Source organism: Sminthopsis crassicaudata, chromosome 1 (genome assembly GCF_048593235.1).
Source record: "Sminthopsis crassicaudata isolate SCR6 chromosome 1, ASM4859323v1, whole genome shotgun sequence".
Classification (NCBI taxonomy): domain Eukaryota; kingdom Metazoa; phylum Chordata; class Mammalia; order Dasyuromorphia; family Dasyuridae; genus Sminthopsis; species Sminthopsis crassicaudata.
The window spans coordinates 503704479-503721122 of NC_133617.1; the positions used below are offsets into that span (position 1 = coordinate 503704479).

General features: G+C 36.3%; 1 protein-coding gene across 5 annotated transcripts in view; it reads right to left on the bottom strand.

The window, feature by feature from the left end:
• TNFAIP8 (TNF alpha induced protein 8) overlaps positions 1–16644 on the bottom strand; it is a 116435-nt gene that overhangs the window by 33119 nt on the left and 66672 nt on the right. Inside the window, exon 1 of one of the 5 annotated variants that reach the window (XM_074281533.1) lies at positions 12691–13252. The exons of 3 other annotated variants lie outside the window; for them this stretch is intronic. In XM_074281533.1, the coding sequence (XP_074137634.1) occupies positions 12691–12721 (31 nt within the window). In that variant the 5' untranslated portion in view covers positions 12722–13252. Of the gene's footprint in view, positions 1–8801; positions 8823–12690; positions 13253–16644 lie in introns of those variants that run through there. One more of the 5 variants, XM_074281536.1, reaches the window with a different exon arrangement.

Sequence of the window (16644 nt, forward strand, 5' to 3'; positions counted from 1 at the left end):
GGACCTGTATGTGCCAAAATGTTTGTGGCAGCTCTTTTTGTTGTAGCTAGAAACTGGAAGTTGAATGGATGTCCATCAATTGGAGAATGGTTGGGTAAATTATGGTATATGAAGGTTATGGAATATTATTGCTCGGTAAGAAATGACCAGCAGGAGGAATACAGAGAGGCTTGGAGAGACTTACATCAACTGATGCTGAGTGAAATGAGCAGAACCAGAAGATCACTATACACTTCAACAACAATACTGTATGAGGATGTATTCTGATGGAAGTGGAAATCTTCAACATAAAGAAGATCCAACTCACTTCCAGTTGATCAATGATGGACAGAAATAACTATACCCAGAGAAGGAACACTGGGAAGCAAATGTAAATTGTTAGCACTACTGTCTATCTACCCAGATTACTTATACCTTCGAAAGCTAATAATTAATGTGCAACAAGAAAATGGTATTTACACACATATATTGTATCTAGGTTATATGGTAACACATGTAAAATGTATGGGATTACCTGCCATCAGGGGGAGGGAGTGGAGGGAGGGAGGGGATAATTTGGAAAAATGAATAAAAAAAAAAAAAAATGAAGATTTCCTTTTCAATTAATTAATCAATAAGTACTGGACATACATCTAGCTTGGAAAGATAATAGTAGATTTCCTGAATATACACATACACACAGCTCTACTCTATTTTCAAAAACCTTTTTAATTAACCCTCTTAGATTCTTTAACTATTATATTATCTTCATATATACAAGTATATTTCTCCTCTTTTTCAGTGTCCAATTCCTGAGAATAATTCTTTACATCAATGATCTCTTAACTACTAAACCCTCTGGCTTTTTCCTCAATTCTTCAACTTCTTTACAATTTTAAATACTGGTAAATACTTCTTTTCTGAACACCTCTCTCTTCCTTAATCTTCTACAACCTTCACTCTTATCTGTATGGTTGGTTTTTGTTTTTGTTTTTTGGTTCTCAGTAAATTTTGCTGGACTTTTCTAGGGCTTCTATTCTAGAACCTATTCTCTCTACACTCACTGATCTCATACTTTTTGATCTCATAAAGTTTTAAGTATCATCTCTATAAAGATGACACCAAATCTGTTTATCTCACCATAATTCTCTCCTGAACTCCAATCACAGATCATCAATTGGATATCACTGGATATTACTCCTGAGATATGTCACAGTCATTTCATATTCAAATACTAGGGATAACTCATTGTCTTCTTCTATAACCCCATCTTTTTCTAAGTCTCAACATCTGCTAAGGGTATCACCACCCTCTTAATCACTTAGGTTTGTAATCTCAGAGTAATTTATTATTAGTCTTTCCTCCCCCTCTATAATCATACTCAATCAATTTTCAAATTTTATCAAAGACCCATTTAACTCAAGAGGAAAATAGTAGAAAAGGGGGAGACAGAACTAGAAGAAGATTAGATTAAGGGAAGGATGAGTCCTAAGCAAAACAAACTCTAAGAACGTGCAAAAATATCTACAGTTCGTTTAGGGGACAAAGAGTGGAAATCTAAGGAAGTACTCATAAATTGAGGGGTATGAATAGTACATCAACTGATATTGTTGGGTCAAACTTTTAACAGCAAAATGACCAACGTTTCCAGAGGACTACCTCCTAAGAGGTGAAGGAATCAGAAAGATTTCTGCCCCCCCCCCCCCCTTGCCATTTGGGGAGGAAGAGGAAGTGGAAGTAAAACTAGGTAGAATTTTTTTTTTTAATTATTGACTATACATATTTGTAAACATTAGACTGAATCTAAACATACTGGAGCTTTCTAAGGTCTACCTTTCGCCTAATATCTATTCCATATTGTTTCTAGAATCCAATATGAGCTCTGGCCACCATCCAGGGCTCTCCTCCATGTCATTTTAACTGACCCCTGCAGGCTTATTACTCCCCTTTATGTAGCCAATGGCTCACCAAACTAGCTTACTTGCTGCTGCTCACAGTACGCCATCTCCATTTCCTTGCTTTTGAAAGGATTATTGCCTCCTGTGTGAAGGTTTTCCTCTTCCAGGTTCTAGGACCTCCCCATCCCCTTAAAATTACTTTGTATTTACTTATTTCATATGTATTTATATATATCCAGGGTTTTTCTCTCGGATAGAATATCATGCAACCTTGAACCTTTGTATTCCAGCGCCAAGCACAGTGCCTGGCAAGTCGGAAGCCCTTAGTTAGTTATCTGCTGATTAGTGATAGTTCTTCTCTGAATTCCTAGAGCATTTTCTGTTTCTTAACACATTGAACTTACTGCCGTTTTATAAATACATATTGTCATTTCAACTAAGCTAAATTCCTTAAAGGCAGCTAAGTAGACACATGATGAATATTTGCTGATGACAGTAGCCAAGATAAAGGAAGAATGGTAAAGAAAAGAGGCTGAATATAAGCTATTATAAGCTTTTAAATATCATATAAGGTATTAATGACAACAGCAGCATGAAGGAGGTTGTTAGGAAGTGTTCCTAGTTCCTGCTTTGATCACATGGGGGTCAGCATAATTACTTTTAAAACAGGAGCCATTTAAAAAAATGTAGCCAGGCTATAGACATGTTAAACTGGGAAAGCACTTTTAAGGATTTTCTCTCCTTATTCTTCTCTATCCTATTCTCCTGATAAATTCATAATCTCTGTTGATTTTCAAGAGGTCCTACTTTTGTCATGGGTGTTCAAGGGCTTTCCTGGGCCTAGAGTGTGGATTGTTTGCAAGAAGTGAATCATATTGCTCAGTAACTTCTTTGCTTTTCCATTCCCCAAGAAAGAAAATAACATCATTCACAATTATTTTCAAAAACAAAATCCTGTCACTGCAAAGTCTATTTAAATATATAGATAGCACATAGAAATGAAATTCACACATTGAAAAAATTATAATTGCACAAATAAGAGCCACATCATTTATTTGCTCACTAAAAATATGCCATTAAACATGAGCTTTTTTTGTCTTTCTCTGCAGACCACTGGAGCTAACTTCTAAGTACATCTATGTTTTCTCCTCTTTACTAATGAATTTGTGACACTTTAATGTTAAGAAGAAGTAATTGGGTCCTTTTTTTAAGACTAATGCTTCTTGAGGCAGCTAAGTGGCACAGTGAATAGAGCATCAGCCCTGAATTCAGGAGGACCCGAGTTCAAATGCGATCTCAGACACTTAACACTTCCTAGCTGTGTGACCCTGGGCAAGTCACTTAACCCCAGCCTCAGGGAAAAAAAAAAAAAAAAAAAAGACTAACACTTCTCTAAGCCCCCCCCCCCTTTTTTTTGTCCATCATAAAAGCATGGCTATCTGCTCTAAGGATATTGCATAACTGCCTTCTGAAAAGAAATGTATGGTCTAACAGTTGGGAAGTATCCCTGTCACTTATGAGTTTTCCAGAGAGGAAAACTCCTGGGAATGTCTATAAAATCCTATGATGGCATATTTCACTTTCCCTTTTCCCTTGAGCCACTCCCCTCATGAAGAGTGTCTTTCCTTCCAAAATTATAGCCCTGTATCACTGTAATCACTGTAGCTTAAATAATATTCTATAAGCAGTAAAAACTTGATAATTCACTTCTTAGATATCTTCCTGTTTGAAGATGCTTCTCAAAACTGAGCTAAATTTGCTTAAATCACTTTCTTTTTTTTCCCCTTGCTTTTTTTCTTTTCTTTTCTTTTCTTTTCCTTTTCTTTTGAACTCAGGTCCTCCTGACTTCAGGGCTCCATCTAGCTGCCCCAAGGACCATTTATTTATTTTTTTCCCTACCATAATGCCTCATTTCCACATTCAAGCTACTAGATTGGGAATGGTTGGAAAAAAAAAAAATATCAGCCCTAGAAATTTCACTTAAATTAAGCAAAGGCTCCGCCCTTTTGACATAATGCTTTTCTTACCAGATACTTACACCTCTCTCACATTCCTCAATGAACTTTCCATCATTTCAATCTGTTACCCCTCCACCACTTCCTATTCTCTTAGGCTATCAATTCTTTAATGACTTGACTCCCTACTCTGACAGGACCTGATGGTTTTTTCTATGCCCAGGATTCTACCTCTCATCCTAAAAACCTTTGACATAACCACCTCTTCAATGTTCTGTCAAGAAACATCCCAGAAAGTCTAGAACAATTTACCCAATTGAATATATAAGTTGCTTCCCCAGAAGTTTTTTTAATTCCTTCAATTATTCTTTCCACTGCCACCAACTTAACTCTGAATCCTCAAGAATAATGACTGGTCAGTCTCCTTTCCTCTCTGGATGCTGTTCTTGGTCATTTTCAGTCCAATCTTTTTGACCCCTTTTGATGTTGTCTTGGCAAAGACACTGTAGTGGTTTGTCATTTTCTTCTCCAACTCATTTTGCAGATGAATAAACTGAGGCAAATAATGTTCAATGACTTGCTCAAAATCACACAGCTAACAAGATTACAAAGCTGGATTTGAACTCAGATCTTCCTGACTCTAGACCTGGTGCTCTATATACTGTTACCTAGTTGCCCACCTCTCTAGATTTTATCCCTTTTACTAAAACAAGGAAAAAGTAAAGTGTTTTACTATGGAAATAAGAGAGTCAAATAAAGCAATTTATTGATATATAGAGTTGCCAAGTTACAAAAGATCACAGGGATCACAGATCTCAAGTTGTTAGGTCATTTAAAGATCATGAAGTTCATCCCACTCTATTCTTCCTTCCCCACTCAGCCCAGGTTCAGAGATGTCAAATAACTCACCCCAAATTCCACAGATACCAAGAAGCTAAGTTAGGATTCAAACACAGCTCTCGTGAATGAGAATTCTGTGTTCTTTCCATTGTACCAACCTAATACTCTGACATAATTTTTTCCTGTCCTGGTCCAGTTCAAGGCCTAACTTCAATTCTTCTTTCTCCAAGTCAGTATTTCTTAACCCTTTGTAAGGAGACTTTCAACACTATTACTTAACTGAAATCGCTCTCTTGAAAGTTACCAACACCTCAGCTGCTAAGTCCTATGACTTTTTCTTAGTCTTTATCCAATTTTATCTCTCTGCAGCTTTTGATGGTCATCTTCCTACCCCCTTCCTAGATATCCTCTCTTCCTTGGCTTATTACTGGCTTTTCTTCCTATATTTGCACGCGACTCCTCCTCAATCTCCATTGCTGGATCAACATCCACCATTTCCTAAGCTTAATTAAGTATGTCCCATTGACTCTGTCTTCTTTGTGCTCTCTCTACTAAAGATCTCCCAGAGATTCAATTATTTATTTATTTTTGGGGGGGACTTCAGTCCCCCACAATTAATCAATAGCTGAAAATCAATATGTTTAAAACAATGCATCATTATGTCTCTTGGACTCATCTATTCTCCAAATTTCCTCGTCGAAGGTACTTGGGTGTTCACATTTACCATAATCCGAGTCATCTTTGAATTTTTACTCCCCTCATACCTTGATCTTGTTGATTCCAAATCTGTGCCTTTATCTATACTCCTGTGGCTATTACCAGTTTATTTAGTCATTCATCATCTTTTTCTTAGATTACTCCTATAGTTTTCTACTTAGTCCCTCCCTCTCTTCTCTGATCCTTTCCATATCCAACTTCCTAAATAATTTTCTTCACCATTTGTCTATTTAAAAATTGGCATCTTTCTTTTGCCTTTAAGAGAATATGTGTGTGTGGGGGGGGGTTCATGTGTGTATATCCCCCCTTTATTTTTTCCTACAGTAGTCTATCTTTCATCTGTCTTATCAGGACCTCTACCAGCCTAGAGAGCAGAGGATTTAACAATCCATGCTATTCTGACTTGCCAGCATCATGAATTTGCTAAATAAAAATTGCTATTAGTATATATATTTAATGCAATTTCCAATACAGATAAAGAAGGACCAATAAAGAGAGAACTGAATAGGCCATAGGAAATGGCAAGTTATGAAAGATCTTTATTATTCTATGAAGGGTTTAAATGGATTAAAACTTGCCATTTTTATTTTTATACTACTATCATTTCTGAACATATTTTCCCTCCTCTACCTAGGAAGTCATCTCAAGAGATTTTTAAATGGATTTTTCTATGCTTACTCCTTGTTTACATATTAGACTACAAAGCATTAGTCAATGGTATCAGATAATGGCTTGACTTGAAAGAGTTTTATTTTTAAAAGCATCTGCTGCATGTCAAGCTTAATATATATGTATATATAGGATCCAAAGTTCAACCACAGAAAAGTGTCAAGTATCTCATATAGGACATGCTTCTTCACACTCCACCTCCTTCTTTTGATTTTTTGGGGGAGGGAGAGAGTGGGGGGTGGAGAGAAGGTACAAATGCTTAGTAATGCACACTGAACAAAGTACTGTTAAATCACATGAAGGACCCTAATGTTATTGTGGCTTAAATAATCAATAGAGAGGTTTTGTTTAGTGAACACTTAAGCAGAGTTATGATGCTCTTTATTATGGAAAAAGAAAATGGCTAAATTATTATCAGGGCAGTAGTAACATCAAGGGATTGTTTGCTTTTAATTTTCTATACGATATATTACAAGATCCTTAACTTTTTTGTGAGATCTACTTTTTATATATTTCTCTTAATAACTGAATTCTCATAGAGGTGGAGAAAGTGCTAATCTGAAAATAATCTTCTATCAGGGGATTGGGAGATGGTTGTGGGAAACATGGCAGACCAAAGCAGACTCTGTAATCCTTTAGTTAGCTGGGTATGTAAGGGGTTCCAGTCTTAGACATTTTTACTACCTGTGTGACCCTGGGCAAATCATTTAACCCTCTTTGCCTCAGTTTCTTCATCTGTCAAATGTGCTGGAGAAGAAAATGCCAAAGTACTCCATTATTTTTGCCAAAAAACCTCAAATAGTGTGATGAAGAATAAGACACAATTGAAATGATGAAACATAAAATCTGAGGGATGGGGAAAGACTGGGAGAGAAAGAAGACAAGCTTCAAAGTAACTATCTAATAACTGAAGGTTTTGAGGTTAGATTTAAGGCAATGGAAAGGTCCTTGATCCAATAAAAACTACAATAGAGAATTGGTGGATGCAAATCTAACTTCCTCCGCCTCCCAATTTTGAGACCCAATAGGGAATACTAAAGGTACGTGTACTTCCTCTTCTGGGGCAGATGTTAGCTAGTCTGACTTAGTAGGTGAGTCTCAGGGTGTTATCAGAATATACTAAGGTTAAACCCAATGTCACACAAGGAGATCACTCTATCCAGTATGTCAGATTGTCTCTCAAAATTAGGATATGACATTTAACAGAACAATAAATTGTATAATCAGCATCTGAATAATCCAAAATTGAAAACACTAAGGTATTATGAAATTTGAATAGTGGAATAAAAAAACTCATACTGAAATATGAGAGGTGATGCTTCAAAGTATCCTGGTTCCTACAATTTATAGGCATCTGACTGAATTGTGTCCTTATAGATCAGTTTCCAAGGGCTTCTTCAGCTCTCTATGTACTCAAGCTCTATTTCCATATAAAACTAAGCCCATCATTTATCTTACAATCACTTTAGTCCCTCATACTTCCTGTGGGAGGGAGGCTTCAGCCTTTTCAAAGTCTATCTCGCTTTAGTTTTCAAGCTTATCACATTTGGGATTGAAATAATTTACTCTCAAAAAAATTTGCCTGTGCCACTGTTAGATGACTCGTCTTAAATACTATAAAATGAGTGGTATGATGAGAGAATCCCAGAAATTTTTCAAATTGCAATCTTGTTCTAATCACTGATCTTTGACTCTTGGCTATATGAGCCAGATTCTTCTCTGTACCTTAGAACTAATTAGTCTTGGAAGTCTCTGATTTCTCAGTTGATAAGCTGTGACACGATCCATTGGAAATCAGAGTGCCTTAAGAATGTTGCCTCAGCTACAATGAAAAGCCCAGTGCCTCACCTGGGAAAACGGAAAACGCCTTTATAGAACTAGAACTGTGCCTCCATTGCTTTGCCCCCTCTCCTTGGTTTATCCAAATCCAAGTTGCATCTCCTCCAGGAAACTTTCAACTCCTATGTAGCCCCAGCTCCTCTCTTTCTTGAATTCCTATTTAGCCTATACTAAAGTGAATACTCATTAAAATTTTATTACATCACTTACTATTGTTTCATGTATGTTAAATGTCACCTCCAAAATTAGATGATCAGTTACCTGAGGATCATATTTTTAATTCTAAACACCTGATAGAAGTCAAATAAAAATATCTGCTGATTAATTAGTGATTGGGAAAACAGAAGATAAAAAAAGCAAAGAGAAAAATGTGAGAGATAGTGTCTTACCACCTAATGTCTCTGCTCCAGTTAAAGTTGTCCTTCTTGCTAGGTGGCACATTTGCAACTATTTATGTTTAAACTAAATGTATGCAATTTTTAAACAGATATACAGACAAACCCACTTCCTTTATCCAGTCATTATTCATTCTCTGAATTGCTGCTCTTGTATCTTTTCTACGTAATTGATGAAACATTTTCTGACAAGGAAAGGAGAATTAAACCAGCCTCAGAATGAAAAGTGTGCTTTTTCCTTACTAGAATGTATGTGTCATTATCTATACCTCAGCTTCCTAACTATATGGTTATGATCCCATATAGAACCTTTAACTTAAATTGTGATTTATTATCAATAATTCTTTGTCTTGTATACATATGTACCTGGGGACATATAAAAAATTTTTGGGTGAAAAGGGATCATCAGTAGAAAAAGTTTAAGAAACCCTTATCTACTGTAATTAGTTATATGCTTATAGGGCAAACCAAATTACAGTGGGAACCTGAGAATTGAGGTTTGAACTTACTTTGTGTATATTTTGTGTATGCATGATCTTGGATAAATCACTTCATAGGTTCACAGAATGCTAGAAAGGAAATTAGAGGTCACTTAGTTAATTCTATACTTTTACAAATGAAGGAACTGAATGAAGCCCAGGGAAGTTGGGTGACTAGACCAAGATCTTATATATAGCAAATAGTACAGTTGGGATTTGAACTCAGGTCATTTAGCTCAAAATTCAGTGTTCCTTTTCCACTTTACCCTCTGAAGATACATCATTTCCTATGTAAAAATGAAAAAGCTGGTCCAGAAAAAAAAGGTTCTTAACTTGAGAACTTGTTTTAAAATTTTTAATTGTTCTCTTTTAAAAGAATTTCTTTTATAATCCTATAAATTTCATTTTTTTAAAAAATTCCTCTTAGAAGGAGACTGTAGGCTTCACTAGATTGTCAAAGAGGTTTGTAACATAAAGAAAAGATTAAGAACCCCTGTCTTAGAGATTTTTAATTCTAAATCTTGAACTCAGAATTAGAACAAGCACCAGTTGGCAATCAATAAGCATTTATAAAGTTTCTATTAGGAATCAGGATTTGTACTGGTCACTGAGGACATAAAGAAATAGAAAAGACTGTCCCTGCTCTCAAAGAAACATATAATAATTTGATGGGGGAGACATGGAAAACAAATATATATCAACAAAGTATATACAAGATATACTGGAGATAACAGGAAAGTATTAAAGGAAATGCACATGTCACCTACATACTTACCATAGCAACAAGCATATAGATGGACCATAGTATAGTGTAAATAAATCAGTGTAAAAAATATCCTTGTTGATAACTCAAAAAGGATAGTTGAAAAAAGACCAATCCTATATAGTATGTAATTAGTTAAGTGACCCAGACTCATCTTACTTTGTAAATATCTATTTTCCTTTATGTAGCCCATAACTTTATAATGGGCCTGTCTAATAGAAGTCTCATTCAGAAGAAAACATCAAGTGGAGGAGGAAGATACTCCCAATTATCTTAAATCTATTTTCCTGTAGCCTTAAGTGTTCAACAAGAGCAAAAGCCTTAGGGCCTTTGCTGCTATTAACTTTTCCCTTACTCCCAATTATTTCATGAGGAAAGGCATTTATTCTACAAGAAGCAAATGTACAGCAGGAATGTAGTCAACAGCTGCACTCTTGGTATACTCTGAAACTAAAGTCTTGATGTGTTCTTTTCAATTGCCTTCACCCTTTCTTCTTACTGTACCTCCCATTTTTCATGTTTATTTTAAGTCTAGACGTGTTAAAATTCATTCAGCCTTTTGGAACAATAGTGTTTGCTATTATTATTACTAATTTTGAAATGAGAGAGAAGGGTAAGGGAAGAAAGGAAGGGCAATGGTGTATTACAATGGCAAGAATTTTTTAGGTAAGGTGGCTGTTTCCAATAGTCATGAGATCTTTCCACGCATGCATGCATACAAATAAGTTGGCCTGATATAAAATATAAAGCCTTTTTCCACCCTCCTTCAAATTCAACCCCCAAATAAGTCACTAGTCACTCATTGACAATTTAGAATAACTTTTAAATCTCTCTTATTATAATAAATCAGGCAGAAGACATCCAGTCATTTTCCTGCAAAATAGTCTGTACAGCTAGCCAGTGATGATCTCACACTAAATGGGGAAAGCTAACTGTAAAGGAGGGGAAAGCCCAAGTTATTTGCATTTGTGGAGAAGTTAGATAACTAGGTTGTTGACATAGTCACACAGAGATGTGACTGGTGATAATCGAATATAAATTCCCAGATAATCAAATTTGTAACTTAGTGAAAACTCTGCCCTTATGAAAGGGCTAAGGTGAATTCTCGCACCCAGAACATCCCTCATATGTGTGTGTGAGTGTATATATATGTATGTATGTATACATAGTCACTATTACTTAAGCTTCTAGGCAAGAGCCAGAATAGTTGATAAAGTATTTGATAAGACCGTTGAAAAATATCCCTTTTCTCAACTTCCATCAAACTAAAACCCTGGAACCTTCAAGTATTTATTTTTTTTAAATTTCAGAAATTTTTATAACAAGTATCCAAGCTATTTCTGGAGAATTTGGGGAATGTAAATTATTAAAGGTCTGATCAAAATGAAAAAGACTTTTCAGGGCTAAGGAGGTCCACTTAACAAGAATATTAGTAGCTTCCTGTTTATTTGGGGACTTTTTCAAGCTTCAACTTGAAAACCACTATCTATTCTAGCTAGGTGAAAAGCGAATGTTTTTAAAAGGAATGCATAATACTTGTCCCCCTCCTCCTCCATCATTCTGAAAAAAGCAAAAAGAAGTAAGCCCTAAGTGTTTTTAATGATACCTATATTTTAATGCCTCCCCCCCCCCCAAGAGTATAACTTCTTGAGGGCAGAGATTATTTTAGGTTTTGTTTGTTTTTTGGCATCTGCAATGTCTAGTACAGGGCCTGACAGACTGTAAATATATAATAAATGCTTGTTGATTGACAGATTGACACACACACTCAAGCTTACTATATTTTTCTCCTGAATGAATTTCTATTTACTTTTCAATTAGCAGTGAAGAGAAAAAAAGAAAATACAATCCATATTCTAGTCACCCCTAAATGATTTTAGTACTCTCAACTATACATTCATTCCCCCCACACACATCACTACTCGGTTCAGTAAAAATTTTCAAATCCTTGCTCATAGCCATACATTTTGATTTAAAGCCAGCTCTGTATTCCTGACCAACAAGCGTTCTTTTTATTGCCTGTTCCCCTCAACTGGCATAAAAAGGTAAACTCAGGTCCACAGTAATGACTTTATAAAACACATAACGTTTAGTGGGGGAAGGGAGTGAGGAATAGAAAGGGGAAAAAGAAAATCAAGTTTCTTAAAGGCTTTCTCTCTCTGGCTAACCTCTACCCAAATAGAGACTATTTGGTCCCTTCCCAGCCAAAGTAGATTGCCAACACCACTGTGATTTGCTTGAAATTTGCCAGTTTCCCTAGGAGTGCTTTAAAAGAAAAGTTCCACAAGCTTGAAGAGTATTTAACTTTTTACCCTCTGATTTTTTCTCTACCCCCCACTCACAAGCAACCTTTTGTATACAAAATTTCAGGAAATAAAGCACACAAACACCCCTCCACACACAAATAAACTCCCAAACCAACACTGGTATATAATTGTGTTTTTGTTGGAGCATTTCCAGTCCTGTCACTCAATCAGGTTGGGAGCACATGAAACCCTCTGCTTTGGTAAAGTTGGAAATCAACACAATCCTCTCAGTGAAACACATAGAAAATCCTCCTCACATTTCTTTCTTCATCATTCCTCCGCCCCAACCCCAAAAAACATAACCTACTGGGGAGAGGAAGTTAGATGAATGCTTATGCCTAAAATAAAGATCTTTCACTTCTCTCTCATAGTTTCCTCTTTAAGAGACACAACCTTTCCTACTTCCAAAATCTCTTCTTAATAAGTTGCCATCCTTAGAGCTTTCTTCTGGTGGGAGAGGGGGAAGAGAAAGGGGAGAACCAGTTCTTTACTGTGTTGATGCCATTTCACAAACATGTTTCTAGTTCTTAGAGTTAATACTTGAGCTATTTGGTTTCTAGAGAAATCTAAAGAGCAGTCCTTCCTCTAAAGTCTGTGCCAGGTCTCTCCCCTCCCCTCCTCCTCTCTGTCTCAGGCTCCACTAAATGGCTGCAAATTAAAAAACAAACAAAAAATCCATCCTCTTCCCTACTATTCTGCCTGGAAAAGGGCATTTCGGAAAGAGATTAACTATATTCAGTTCATATAAAAACTCAGCCTGCTATCACCTTGTCCAATACTGATCCCCGTACACTTTCCGCTTCATCCCCACCCTCCTAACAAGAAAAAGGAAAGGAAAAGAAACCCATACCTTCCTTTGATTCATCAGCTTCTGAGTTCATGGTGTCAGGATAACTTGCTGGAGACTAGATTATAACTGACATGCACTCTGAAAAGCTGCAAGTCAATGTCTTAACATAAAAAGAAAGAACGAAAGAAAGAAACCAAGGAAAGAAAAACCTCCCTGGGATGGAAGACTGGTAGTCGTGTAGAGATTTTAAGGGGAAAGTTCTGCAAATTTGACGAATCACATCTCAGCTATGTGAACAGGATTCCGCCCCTTCAAAAGTGCATGCTAGCTAGCAACTGCTGGGGAAGTAGCACCTTTGCACACAGGCGCTGTGAGACTTGCATATCAGAAGTTAGAGTTCAGTCATTGGATTTCCCCCAAAGTCTTCAGTTCTTTCATAGGGTGGAGTTTTACTTGTTATAGCATGCTCTGTGGGCAAACAAGGGGCAAAATATGAGGCAGAACTTTAGAAAGGAGAGAGAGACAGAGACAGAGACACACAGAGAGAGACAGAGAGAAAGAGAGAGGAAGGAGCAGGAGGAGGGAGAGAGGGAGAAAGTGGTAGGAGGAAGGGAGAAAAGAAGAGAGGGAGAGGGAGGAGGGAAAAAGAGAAAAGGGAGAGGGAGAGGGGAAGAAGAAGGAGGAGGAGGAGGAGGAGGGAGGGAGGGAGAGAAAGAGGGAAGAAGGGAGGAAAGGAGGGAGGGACAGACAGTCAGAGATAGACTGAGAGAAAGAGAAAGGGGAAAAGATAGGAAAAAGAGAAGACAAAAGTAACAAAAAAAGAGAAGGATCAAGAAATAACAGAAAAAAGATATGTAAAATCAGTGCTTACGATTATGGCATAATTAATCTGATTAAAAATAAGTTTCAGCACAAGCTTATGCAAGGTGAATGTTGAAAAATTATTCTTGCATCTGTTTTGAAAATAAAAAGCTTTAAAAATAAAAATAAAAAAATAAAAATAAGTTTCAGAAAGCATGTGATGAGGAACCAGTGAAAGAAAATGTTTTATTTTTCAACAAAATTAGTTACCTGCCTTTACAGTGTTCCCTAAATTTTTTATTATACACTCCTATAAGTAAAAAATTTTGAGCATGCATCCATAATACATTTTTAAATTATAAATTTTATACACATAACTTCACATAAAGTGTGTACGTTATACAACTTACAGGGGGAAAAGAAACTTTTAAAAGGATGAGATTAAAATATGAAATAATATTTGATCCTCAAGTCAACAGGGGAAGTCTAGACTTTACTGAATAGAAGAGTGACATGTTTAGACCTGCACTTTATGAAAAGTGCTTGGCTACTATGAGAAGGATGCTTTGGAGAGGGGAAACACTTGGGGTAAGGAGGAGGCCAATTAGGAAGTCATTGCCACATTCCAGGTGGGAGGTGATGAGAGGCTGAACTGCAGTTATGGCTTTGTGAGGAGAAACAAGGGAAGAACAGTCAGTGCTATTGTGCAGGAAAAATGCTAATATTTGACAACTGATTGAATGTGTGAAGGAAGAGTGAGGAGTTGACCTGCATGCTCTATGAGATAAATTAGACACAGTAGAGAAGAGTCAAGGGGAAGAATATATTGGGATGAAAGGGTAATTTTCACAATGGCATTTGCATAGCTGCCTCTGTAGATCCCAAAGTAGGGGTTAGATAATTCTGAAAGTTCAATGATTAGCTCAAAGGGGAGTGGGGGAAAGGAGGGGAAAAATTGGAACAAAAGGCTTGGTAATTGCCAGTGCTGTAAAATTATTACCCATGCACGGGAAATAAAAAGTTATAATAAAAAACACACACACACACACACACACACACACACATAGTTTTCAACATTCACCCTTGCAAAACCTTTTGTTCCAAATTTTTTTCTCCCTTAGATATCAAGTAATTCAATTTATATTAAATATGTTCAATTCTTCTATACATATTTCCACAACTATCACGCTGTACAAGAAAAATCAGATCAAAAAGGAAAAAAAAAATCATAGAGAAAACAAGAAGCAAGCAAACAACAAAAAAAGGTGAAAATACTACGTTGTGGTCCACATTCAGTCACTCACACTTTCTGGATGCAGATGGTTCTCTCCATCACAAGTCTATTGGAATTGGCCTGAATCATCTCATTGTTGAAAAAAAGCCACACATCCATCAGAACTAATCATTGCATAATATTGTTGTTGCTATATACAATGTTCTCTTGGTTCTACTCATTTCACTCAGCATCAGTTCACATAAGTCTCTCCAGGCCTTTCTGAAATCATCCTGCTAGTCATTTTTTTAATAGAGCAATAATATACTATTATATTCATATATCATAACTTGTTCAGCCATTTCCCAGCTGATGGGCATCCACTCAGTTTCCAATTCCTTGACACTACAAAGAGGGCTGCCACAAACATTTTTGCACATGTGGGTCCCTTTCCCTCTTTTAAGATCTCTTTAAGATAGAGGCCCAGTAGAGACACTGCTGGATCCAAGTATATACAGTTTGATAGCCCTTAGGGTATAGTTCCAAAGTGCTCTCCAGAATGGTTGGATCAGTTCACAGTTCCACTAACAATGTATTAGTGTTCCAGTTTTCCCACATCCCCACATTTATTATATCCTTTCCTGTTATCTTAGTCAATCTGAGAGGTATGTAATGGTAATTCAGAGTTGTCTTAATATGCATTTCTTTAATCAATAATGAAAATGCTACTTTTTATAACAAGTGTGGGGAAGTTTGACCCATGAAATCATTTATTAAAGCAACCATAGGCAATGATGACCTGAAAGTTAGGTACAACAATTTCCCACTGCTTCAGTTCTATTAGCTGATAATTTTGTATGGCACACGAATGATGTTATAAATATCCAAATGGTCCTTGGGAGAAAAAAGGTTCCCTAATACTGCTCTTTTGGTATACATAACCTAGTTATAAGGGATAGTTATATGCAACATTTTTTTCTCTTTAAACACTTTAAAAATAGCATCTTTATCAATTATCTTTGTATAGGAGAAAGAAAAATGTACATTTTTTTTACACATCACATTTGTTACAGATTTATTAAGGTCCACTGGCAAAATCACATATTGCAAATGCTAATCTTTAAGTCATACTGATTTTGTGAAAAACTAAGAAATTTTTGGCACACCTGGAAAACATGTAATGCCTTAGGTTGATTTTCCTAAATGATGGGATCATTTAAAAAATATTAATGAGGAAGTTAATTTATTTTTATTTAAATAGAGGATGAATAAAGAGATGAAAAACTCACAGTAGCATGATGTATTAGAAAAACCCACTGGACCTGGAGAAAGAGCCCCAGGTTCAAATTCAGGTTCTTCTGCTTATTACCCTGTGTAAGTACTTGGCCTCTCTAGATATATAACTTTTTTTATTTGTAAAAAACAACAAAAGGGCTCAAACCAAAGGACTCAAATTCCCTTCTAATTTTAAACCGATGCTCCCATGAGTTTAATCCCTAGGTATCCCAGTTCTTATCTTTCCAGCATACTCCATGACACTGGCAGGAAATTTTTTTTCATAATAAGTATATTAGTTGGTCCATAAGGAACTTATGGATTGGAGGCTCAAACTTATAAAATTATTATTGTGAGTGCAATTTCCAACAAATTCCACCATACCTCTCCATTTTTTTTCCCAAGGAGCTCTCTGTGTGTTGTTTTCCCTCATTAGAATGTAAACTAATTAGACTGTGGACTGTGTTTGTGGCAGCCCTCTTTGTGGTGGCCAGAAACTGGAAACTGAGTGGATATCCATCAATTGGAGAATGGATGAATAAATTGAGGTATATGAATATTATGGAATATTATTGTTCTGTAAGAAATGACTTAGCAGGATGATTTCAGAAAGGCCTAGAGAGACTTACATGAACTGATGCTGAATGAAATGAGCAGGACCAGGAGATCATTTTATATACTTCAACAATACTATATGATGATCAATTCTGATGGACATGGCCATC